This window comes from Parasteatoda tepidariorum, chromosome 9 (assembly GCF_982258835.1).
Source record: "Parasteatoda tepidariorum strain Cologne lab strain chromosome 9, Ptep-v5.0, whole genome shotgun sequence".
Lineage (NCBI taxonomy): Eukaryota > Metazoa > Arthropoda > Arachnida > Araneae > Theridiidae > Parasteatoda > Parasteatoda tepidariorum.
This window is the reverse complement of record NC_141763.1, coordinates 70,681,029-70,693,035: the sequence shown is the minus strand read 5'-3', so window position 1 is coordinate 70,693,035 and position 12,007 is coordinate 70,681,029. Positions and strand designations below refer to the sequence as shown.

Sequence of the window (12,007 nt, the reverse complement as noted above, 5' to 3'; positions counted from 1 at the left end):
TACCTTTTATCATTGTTTTATTGTTTTTTGTTATAGCTGGTTTCGGTTCCAACGTTTCAGTCTTGTTCTTACACTTTACACAATATCAACATCTCTTTATTTATTACCTATATAGTTAAAACACATAAAAAAATTAAATATTCTTTTTTATACTGTGTAGCAAAAATTTTAAACTCTCGCAATAAAAATAAGACCTAAGAAATTAAAATGTATATTTATCGAATGTATTTGAGATGTGTTCCGTCAGATTATTTTTATGCTGTGTTACAACATAATAATTTCAATGACACTATGAAAAAAGACTTGCTACAACAATACGGAAAGATAGTGCCTTTGAGTATAATGTCCTCTATACAAACCTGTCATAAAATTTCAAAACTAAAAAGGAAGTATTTCACTGTAATAAGCAATTCTTTCAGATCGAAATACTTTGAGCGTGCAACACCTCAACAAAAAGCTCTATTTGAACAAATTATTGCTGCTCATCAAAAACCAAAATTACCTAAAGAATAATGCGATGGGATGCGAATTTCATCCATGTCTCCATCCCGATCTCCGGCTAAAACAATTTCTCTCAGTAGTTCTCCAGCCAGATCTCCGACTAAAACTATTACTCTTTCCAGATGCAGTTCTCGTTCTGCATCCAAAAAAAGTTCTCCATCCAAAAAAAAGTTCTTGTTCTGCATCCAAAAAAAGTTCGCCCGTCTCCAGGCCCAGGCTTTCCACCTCTTTCGCCTCGATACCTCCCAAGAAAGCCATCCGCCACTCTGTTCCACCCAGCACCCAAACCTCTAGCCAGACACCCGTGGACTCGATCTGCAACGTCTCGAGGACTGTCAAAACGTCTGCCCCACCTTTCAAGCCCAGAACCTCCAGCGACGCTCGTCCAAACTCTCCAACGCCAGCCTTCGAAGGGACGAGCCACGACACTCACTATCCTCGAGACACCTACGAACGCAGACGAAGGATCATTTCGCAGCTCGTCACTCTTCTTCTTTTGCCGTGCTGTGCATGCGAAACGACGGCCACACACCATAGCCACCGAGAAATAAGGCCGTCGAGATCATCAAGGTCTTTTAGTGACGTCACATTCTGTGGGGATATGTGATTAGCCGCCAATTTCAAATATTTGTCCTTCACTGAATAGCAGTGGTGTTTGTCGGTCGGATGTGTCCTTTTAAACGATTTAAAATAATCGTGTGTAGTTCCAAGATGTAAAGGGAACTACAAAAATGTGCCTAAAGTATCAGTATTTAGGTTTCCAAAAAATGAGGAAATTTAATTTTAAAAAAATGGATTAATTCTACCAAACGAGACAGTTATCAAATAACCGTTAATAGTCGAGTAAGTGTTATTTATCTTTCATGTTTTAATATTCGTTTTTGCAGACTTAATAATAAGTTTTTTAATTAAATATTGAAATAAATTGTATTTAAGAATTACATTGCTTTAGGTATTGCTTATTGTTGGCAAACATTAGAATATGAAACTAGCAAAACATTCGTGCTTTTGCAAAACTCTTAGACGTGGAATAAAACAAATTTAAACATCATTTGTCGTGTTTAAATGTATATATAAACAAATATAAGATGTCATTAAGAGTTAACATTCATATTATTTAAAAAAAACTAGTAAAGAATCTTTAGTTTTATACTTTTAAAAGAAAGAAAAATTAATAACAATGTTGATTGGCATTTGAAGCTTATTTATTCTTAACGATAGCTTACGATCATATGAGTAAAACTTCATAAATACTCATACTTGAAAAAAAAACTCCGGTAGTACATTAGATTATATTAATAAAAAGGAATTTGATTCATTGTTAGTAGCCATTTTTAGTTTTGTATGTTATTATTTTAATGAATATTAATGAAACTGTTGTTCTTGATTCATATGGTATGAATCTTTCGAATACAGATGAATCGTATTTGTGTTATCTTTGTGCTGATACCTTAAAAAAAAAATTTTTACTATTTTAACAATTAACATTTCATACCAATTAAAGACAGTTCTGTAAACTAATATATTTTATTTACTATGTTGAATTCGTTTTAAAACTCGCACCTGAAACTGTTTCGTTCTGTATCATTTTCTCCCTCATTTTGTGAAAGGCATGTATATATATATATATAAAATATGTATATATATATATATATATATAGCCCGAACATTGTAATTTTCCCCACGAAGCTAACCAATCTAAAATTCTGCCGTTACTTGCTAGTGTGTATATATTAGAATATAATAGACAACTTTTTAATTAATATTCAAAGTAGTTTGTTCATATTAAAAAATCTTCTCTATTTTCTTAGAATATGTTTTTTTCCCTATAATTATCCAATCAATATTTCCTCCTTGTAATATATTTTTGTACAAATCTGGCAACAAAAAAATATTATTAAATTGTTATGTTATTATTTTCTTTATTATTTTTTGAACTACCATATAATGATCTATACTAAAACTAAAAAAGAAACACTATTTTTTTTTTAAAAAAAATAAATAAATTTAAATTTAGATTTTTTCAATTTTAAGGATAAATAAATTTTGAGTTTGCTCCAGCTTATATGTACTATTCTCATTTTATTCCAATTTTTATGTTCATTTTATAAGTCCGAAAGAGTATATGTTCTAATTTTTTTTTTAAATAAATTTAAATTTTTGCAATCTTAGATAAATAAATTTTGAGTTTTCTCCAGATTATATGTACTATTCTCATTTTATTCCCATTTTTATGTTTATTTTATAAGTCTGGAAGAGTATATGTCCTTTTTTTTAAGAAAAAATAAATAAAATTTGAATTTAGATTTTTGCAATCTTAAGGATAAATGAATTTTGAGTTTGCTCCAGAGATCTAAGTTATATCTATATATTTATATACTATTCTCATTTTATCCAAAATTTAATGCTTATTTTATAAGTCTGGAAGAGTATATGTAAAATAAAAACTTCATAAATGTGCCAATAAAACTATTATTTCTTTATTTGTCTCTTATTTGTTTTGCCATGATATAACATATTTTTATTTGTCTCGTAACCGTTTCATTATTAAAATGTATTATTTCTTATTTTCAAATATATGATTAAATCTAATTTTTAATTACATATTAGAAAATAATAAATTATACACTTAAATAAGGTTTATTCTTTTGATATTAAAAATAGTTATAAGGAATCAAGATTTAAAAATTAAAAGTGAAAAATTTCTTATTAAATTTGCTTTCTTCATTTCTATTCATTCATTTCTATTGAAAAGCATCAAGAAGTCCTACAGGTTCATTTTATTGAGTTATAACTTTAAAAATAACTGAAAAAGCTAAAAATTCACCACTTGAAAAAAAAATTTAAGTGCTATTAAATTAGCTGAGGCAAAAATATATTACGTGGCTCAAAAGTTTGAATTATTTATTATAGTTTTCTCTTAACACTAGATTGCCTAAGGAAGTCATTTTGACTGCTTTTAATTTCAAATAGAAAAACAATGATGTATATAATGACACAATTTCTTAGAATTTTGTGACTTTTTGTACAACATATAATTTTTTTTATTGGTAATATTTAATAAAAACTTGTTATATAACTGCAAATAATATAAACAATTTTAAAAATTAATTTTAAACAAATTTATTTACGCATTCACAATCTAGCCATTTTGACTGCTTTTAGGCAATATAGGTATATACGAATTTTTCGTCTTTCTAGTGTTAATACAAACCTGAATACCGCGTTATCTTATGCTTCGCTAACCCGTCAGAGGATGACGTCACAAATCTACTGAGAGGCCTTCACTCTCGGTGGCTATGCACACACCCACCAACAGTTATCTCCATCATGCCCGGGATGGACCCATACGCCCTCTGTTCTTGTTGGAGCAACTGCAAGAGATGCGGGTCCGTTTTTTGGCATGCACGGACGCCATCACCAAATCGAAATGGAACGAGATGCTGGCTAGACTGCCTACATTTCATCCATACAAGGAGCTGAAAATGGTGGTCTTGAAGCCACAACCTTAAACAGGTGTATGTTTTGCTCGAGGGAACAGTGTCACCCGTGGATTGCCGTGACGGGTGGCATTTCGAAATTCTTGCACATGCCGATGGAACCGATCCCTCATCGATTGTGAGTGTTTTTTCATCTGTTGTAAATTATCCTCTTTTGTAAATGACTGAAAAATATTTTTGAATTATGCTTGGGAAAAAAAAAAACTTTTTTTTTATAAATCCTTGTCATTTTTTCACAACTGCACACAGTTAATCGAAAAAATAGCTGAGCACCGTGACCTTTGCAAAAAAAAACCACACAAACGCAAAATGACCCTGGATGTAGCATCCCTGGAGGACCCCAGGGATTCACTCTATGATAAAAAAAATTGATTGAATCATTTGGTTAATGTTTTTTTTTAAAAATGTGGGTTCAACCACGAGACACGAGTTGCTTCCGTCAACTCTGTGTGTCCTCGGAAAATGGTTAGAGTCCAGTCAAGGCTGTCGATGATTTCTTCGAAGCTCGAGCTTCATCAACATTGTAAAAAAAAATTTTTTTGACGTATGTTAAAGCCAGGCGGTTGAGTCTTGACGACCTCAGCTCAGAATTTTTCAGAGCTCACACAACTTGCAAATTTTGTTGGATGCAGGATTTAGATATCAAGCCAAGCCTCGAGACTCGAAATCTTTACAGTTCTACAGCAGGTTGTTTCAACAGCAGTGTTCCACCCATTGTTGGCTTCCATCCCATGGAAAAAAAATCACATTTTCGAAAACATCCTGTGTGTCACTTCCTGCCTGAGCAGTATATAAGTCAGAGCTTTCAGATCATTCGGGGAACTCCATTTGACTCTTTCCAAGCCGAACCTGAATCCAGAAGCCATGCCACCACCAGAAATTCGCTTGCCTCGCCACCCCAAGACTGCCAATGTGAACGTTTGCGGCGAATTCACGTGGATGGTCTTGCCCAATCAACGAAAGATCCCACTGGAAATTTCCTTTGCTCGTCTGCAATCCAGTCCAAGTCTACATTCTGGTCATGCATTTTCCAGCCGAATTCCGTTTCCCCGAGGAGAGCGTCACCCAGACCATTCAGAGGTTCATTGATCAAGAGTTGCGTCTCCAGACTGATTTGAGTTACATAAGCCCAGCTTTACGGAGCTTTAATCGCTTCGGTATGAGATGGCTTACGACTATTGTGTATGATTGGTTTTCGAAAGGGTATCATGTGACGGATGCATTGCGGATTCGCCTAGCCAGCGAAATTCGCAATTGCCTCTTCTCCTTACCTTTCGAGAATTGGTATTACGCCCCACCCGAGACCTGCCCGATTTGTTTAGAAGAGATGGTGGAAATGACTCATCGCACTCTTTGCCAGCACGTGTTTCACGCACACTGTTTGGACGATTGGATGCGCACCAGTCGACAAAAGACTTGTCCCCTCTGCCGTCAAACCATCTAACTCTATGTCAAAGCGATTATTTTGTTTAAAAAAAATGGGCGAGTCCCCCCCAATTGGGGACTCGTCTCCTTTTTTTTAAAATATACAGGATGCCAACATTGGGCGTGGGGGTGTAGACTTCTTGGACACATTGAAATTCATTGAACATGGCTTCTGCGGAGGTTCTCTGGTTTTTTGGGTCATGGCCAATGGTGGGCACGCTCCCGTTGACATCTCCCTTTTCAGGGGGCCATGGCTTCTGCGGGGGCTCTCTGGGTTGGGTGGGCATCGCCGCACATTTCAAATAAACAACATACTGCTTCACGAGAGGGCAGTGAGAACGTTTCAAAACATTGCGTCACGACAGAGCAGTGAGCATCGAGGCTTGAGAAATCATTCATTCCATTGTGTCGTTTTGCGTTCTCAATTTTGTTTTGTAAGGGTCACGGTGCTTAGCTATTTTTTCGAGTGACTGTATCAATCGATTCAGAAAAGGGCCACCTTATCGAACTAAACTGGAAAAAAGTTGAAAACTTGGGCGATGTTATGTGCCTGACTACCTGTAAATAAAAGTTAGCACCATTAACTGATTTTACCCCTGTGTAAATTGTGTTAGTAACTGAAGGTAAAAGGAGAGACTTTTAACAATTGGATTGTGGATGCACCTTTCATATTACATGCTTAGTGGGATGATACTGGGAGGGGATTCCCGATCTCTGTCAGCGATGTTTTTTGTATCCAATATCGATAATGGATAGACATGAACTGACGCATCAAAAGAACAATAAAAAAAGGGCTCTATGGGCCCTTGGAGAAAAGAGGAATGCTACGAGGCATATGAAAGAAAAATGGTTTTATTGGGACGTAAATGAAATTATAATTCACATTTGTAAATAACTTTTGGTGAATATTTTTTAATTCAATTTTTTATTTTTGCTGATATTACTTAATTTTGACATGTAATTATTGTGATTATAGTTTTTGAATATTTTTAATAAATTAATGTTAGCCTCACTATTTGAATTTATTGTTATTACTACACTTTGAATATTTTTAAATAATTAAATATTTTATGATTATTTTTAAATAATTAATTTTATACTACATAATAGAATATTAAATGAATTCAAAATGAATATAATAAGTTGGAGAGTGAGTTTGGAATCCCAAGTCAGTTAAAAATGACTTTTGAACTTTTATTTCAAGTATAAACTCTCATTTCAGTTTAAGTCTATAATAAGTGTTCAATTTCAAGTATCATTTCAGTTTAAAAAATGAAAATTGTAAATTTGAATTTTTATGATATTAATCTTGAAAAAGTCAAGGATTTCAATTCAACATTTTAAATTGAAAGGTCAGGGATTTCAATTCAACATTTTAAATTGAAAAGTCAGGGATCTCAATTCAACATTTTAAAGGTTGTAAACATTTTTGGCATTATTTCATTTGTTTGGTTTGTTATTGTAATTGCATATATTATTATGATTATAATTTGTGAGCTTTAAAGGTAAGTGAAAAATTTCATTTCGATTAAACTCTAATAAATTTTGAATTTCAAGAAAATCTTTAAATTTGAAAAATTCAAAATAAATATTGTAAATTGGAAACTTTTAGAGTGAACTTGACACAAATTATAAAAAAATAGGATTTTTCCAAGTTTCTTAAAAAGATGAGTTCAATACACAAAAGGGTTACAATACAAAAAATTATTAAATTATTTTATTGTTTATAATAATACTTCATTAAATAAAATAAAAAATTATTTCTATATTAAATTTTTTCACAGTTATAAATATTTTTAGATTGTCATATAATAAAAAAATTTGTTCAGCAGACAGAATTGTGTTTTTTTTTCATCTAATATAGTAGATTATATGGCTATTTTTAATAAAAACTATTCTATATTTGATTTAAATCAAATTAAATACATTATAATTAAAAAACAGTTAATTTTAGTTATTTTTAAACAAAATATACAATATATATAATATACAATATTTATTTGAAACATATTTTTAACAAAAGATTCCAATCTCTATATTATCATAAAATACAAGGTCTTCTATAAGGAAAAAATTCCAATTTTATCTGTAGTGTCTAATTAACCTGTTAACCTTCTGTCGTAAAAATATTACATAATTGCATTAAAATTATACCTTAACACAATTTGCATTAAAGAACCCAATTATTTTGTGCGCAGTCAGCTGTTCTGTTTTTCATTGTCATGTGCTATAATTATATATGGAAAACACATTATCAATTATTACAATAAACAAATACAAATTAAAAAGGTTACAAAGTTTTATTTTTTTTAAGCGAGTATTGAAACGAACCAACGATGCAAAGTGCAAAATCAACGACGCAAAGGCCACATTTACTTCAAAAATCACCTGCAAGGCTTACTTCATTTGATATGAGAATTTAAAATTTTAGGTATTTAATATTACACACTGAAAATTCAAATTTGATATCAAAGACTTAGTATTCCATATTCAATATGACTTTTAATTCTGGAAATGATGAACAACAGTTCGAAACTAGAAGGGTATTGTTATTTAATACAGAATTATACATTTATTTACAGTCACTCAAAAAAGAATCCAAATGATTTACCAGTTAAAAAAAACTCATTTCCAGTAATAGAGATGGTTCAAAACTGTTTGAAACTAGAAGGGTATTGTCATTTTATACAGAGTTATACATTTATTTACAGTCAGTCAAAAAAGAATCCGAAGGATTTGCATTTTTAAAAAAACAATCTTTTAAAACTTTCCGAACGATTTTACTAGTTTCGAACGATTTTAAGAAAAACTATCTTTTTCAGAAACTTGAACGTTATATTTCACTTCCTTAAAATGCATTTAATGATTTTTTATTTTTTTGTTGTGTTATAAAATTTTGTATTAATTTTTTGTTTGTATAGAATTTTTGTTTGTATTTTTTGTTTAATCATTAAAAAGGGAAGAGAAGAAAAAAAAAGAGATTTTTCCTTTCATTTTCATAATTATTGTTTAAGTTGTAACTTGATATCTTCTCTTAAAATTAATGCAATCTATTAGTGTTATTTAGTTAGACTTTTCTTTATGGCCTCTAGTAAAGTGATTAAGCTGAATTTGTTGTCTAACTATTATTTTTTAGCGATTTTGCTCCCGAAATTCACAAAATCGTTTTAAGGAGGGGGGGTGTTTGTCTGTAACATCTTGGAGGGGATGCCGTGTCCGGCCCAAAAGATAACCCATTGTACTACTCAAGACAGTCCCCCCCCTAAGAACACACCTGTTGTTAATGATGTTCAGCCGCAGAGAGGGAGGAAGAACTTCGAGAAAGCTTAGGGGTTGCACAATGAGATTGGCATTGGCGTATTTTAATACCTTCGAATCCTGCTACAATTCTTGAAGACTAGAAAATCGCCAATTCTCTCATCTCTCAAAAGAAGTTGCATACTAGTATATTAGAAGTATTTTAAATGAAGCTATGCACTAGGTATTGTTCATGTTATTACTGAAATCAACTTATTATGAACTTCGTTTTAAAGGAATGTATATCAGTAATTCAGTATTTTTTTGTGTTCTGAAAGTATTAATACAAAAAAGTCACTAAAATTTAATTGAAATAGAAAAAATGTGAAAGAAGTCAAGAATGTTTTTTTTTTTCTGAGGTAGTAGCATATACACACATATTTATTTGCGAGAATAAAATTTTTATCAATCTGAATTTTTTAAACATTCGCTAACTACAAATAAAATAGTAAAGAAAAATTAAAATAATACAGAAAAATTGCTTATTTAAAAAATACGTAATAAGGCTTATGCCTTATATATATATATATATATATATATATATATATATATATATATATATATATATATATATATATATTTTAGTAAAAGCGCGTCAACAGAAAATTTTATATTTATATTAATTTTTTTATATTTTTTTATAAGTTATACTGTCTAGTTTCTGTACGTTTGTTGCGATCAATGGTAACTAACGTAATGCTTAATGATTTAGTTCTCGATTAAATGAATGCGATTAAATGAAAAATAAATAAATACTGATATCATGAAATATTTTTTTATTTACTTTCCGGAGGAATGGATTATTAGTAAAGTTAAAAAAAAAAGAAGACGAGACTGTTTATTTTCTTGCGGAAATTTAAAATATAATTTTTAAATTACTTTTTTATTAGTAAATTAGTTCAAAGTACTTGGTGCGTATCTTTCCTAATAAATTCCTTGGTAAATATTTTCCTTACTGAACATTACAAAAAAAGTTTTCTTAGGATGAGTATTTATGAATTTTCTTTTTAAATTATTTTCAACTGCATTTTGAAAGAAAAATAAATAAATACTGATATCATGAAATATTTTTTTTTTTATTTACTTTCCGGAGGAATGGATTATTAGTAAAGTTAAAAAAAAAGAAGACGAGGACTGTTTATTTTCTTGCGGAAATTTAAAATATAATTTTTAAATTACTTTTTTATTAGTAAATTAGTTCAAAGTACTTGGTGCGTATCTTTCCTAATAAATTCCTTGGTAAATATTTTCCTTACTGAACATTACAAAAAAAGTTTTCTTAGGATGAGTATTTATGAATTTCCTTTTTTAATTATTTTCAACTGTATTTTGAAAGAAAAATAAATAAATACTGATATCATGAAATATTTTTTTTTTATTTACTTTCCGGAGGAATGGATTATTAGTAAAGTTAAAAAAAAAAAGAAGACGAGACTGTTTATTTTCTTGCGGAAATTTAAAATATAATTTTTAAATTACTTTTTTATTAGTAAATTAGTTCAAAGTACTTGGTGCGTATCTTTCCTAATAAATTCCTTGGTAAATATTTTCCTTACTGAACATTACAAAAAAAGTTTTCTTAGGATGAGTATTTATGAATTTCCTTTTTTAGTTATTTTCAACTGTATTTTGAAAGAAAAATAAATAAATACTGATATCATGAAATATTTTTTTTTTTTTTTTAATTTACTTTCCGGAGGAATGGATTACTAGTAAAGTTAATAAAAAAAAGGAGAAAAAAAAAGGTTTATTTTCTTGCGGAAAATAAGTATTTGAAAAAAAAAACAACCTTTTATTAAAAGATCAGAGTAAAAATTTCAAAAAATGCATATATTTACTTGCGTTTTGTAGTATTGTTGCAAGATTAAATTTTAACTTTAATTTTTATAACATCATCTATATTACAGTATTATTACAAGATTAAATTTTACCTTTGATTTTTATAACATCATCTATTTTACTGATTACTTAAACAAAATTGAATGAGAATAATAAATAGTAATGAATTTTAAGCTATTTTTGGAGAAACTTTTTGAAGTAATTTTTTTTTCCATCTTATTCCAAAACATCTGCTTAATAAGTTTTTTTTTTATTAACGTGGATTTCACGTTTTATCTTTTTTCTTAATATTTGTTGGAATTTAGAAAAGAAAAGAGAGGAAGAGAAAATAAATAATTATGCAATGCTTTAAAACAGAAAGTAACTTAACGACATCCTGAATAAGTCATCATGAAGCTGCTTCCGCCTCGCATATGCATTCGACCTCACTTGCGAATCTTCCGGCCACCACGGTCTTAAATTGAAAGAGTTCTTGTCGCACTTATCCAATGCCAATGAGATTCAGCAGCAAAGCTTGCTGTTGTTGACTGGTGAGACCAACCTCATTCGATTTGTTTACATTCAGTGATCATTGTTTATCAAATCACTCTCGTAAAATAAAACAAATGTATTGAAAAATTTTATATCATTCTTTTTGCTATAATTGAAAAGCTTCGCAAATTCATATAATAAGGTTGTTTAATTTCTAAAGAATAAATCAAAGCAAAATAATGCATTGTCTGATTAAGTCAGAGAAGTATCTGTTTCCAAAATGAAGCCTCCAGTGTATTGATTTGTTTCGAATTTTTTCTTTAATAACTTGTAAACTATAGTTTATAAGTTTGATTTGAAAAGTTTTTTTTTATTGTTCTCTGATAAGAATTATATAAATTTTTCTTCAGTATGCATAAAGAAACACCATCATTCAGTTCATATTATAAACATCTGTAACTTCAATTCTTTTACAAATATTATTACTACTTTATATTTATTTAATTTTAAGCTTCGAATTGTTGAATAATTATGTACACTTAATATATTGAATTCAGAATTGTAATAAATTTTAGGGGTAAAATATATGGTTAATTTGTTTTAATAGGTACCAAAATTAAATGGTAACACTGTTTGCTTCAACTTAGTTATATTTAATTTATTATTTAGCTATGAAAAAATTTATATTGGGTATTGATTTATTGCTAAAAATTGTAAACAACTTGTTTAAATTAAGAGAAGATTAAATGGTAACAGTGTTTGTACCAATTATGATAATAAGATTAAATGGTAACAGTGTTCGTAATCTGTGGCAGTAGAATTGCCAAATCTTGAAAACTTTCGGATAGAGGCCATGAGATGGAGAAAAAAACATTACATATAAATTTCAAATCCATTTGTACACCTTAGCCTCAGTGAAATATATATTTTTTTCAAAATTAACAGCAATATAAGTTGCTTATTTTAAAAGTAAA

General features: G+C 29.6%; 1 protein-coding gene across 3 annotated transcripts in view; it reads left to right on the top strand.

Moving 5' to 3' along the window:
* The window catches only part of LOC147804242 (uncharacterized), a 46,674-nt gene that overhangs the window by 10,025 nt on the left and 24,642 nt on the right, over window positions 1-12,007 (top strand). The window contains exon 2 of one of the 3 annotated variants that reach the window (XM_087152104.1): window positions 624-2,730. The exons of the other annotated variants lie outside the window; for them this stretch is intronic. Coding sequence (XP_087008230.1) covers window positions 624-1,108 — 485 coding nt within the window. The 3' untranslated portion in view covers window positions 1,109-2,730. Of the gene's footprint in view, window positions 1-623; window positions 2,731-12,007 lie in introns of those variants that run through there. 3 annotated transcript variants of the gene reach the window in all.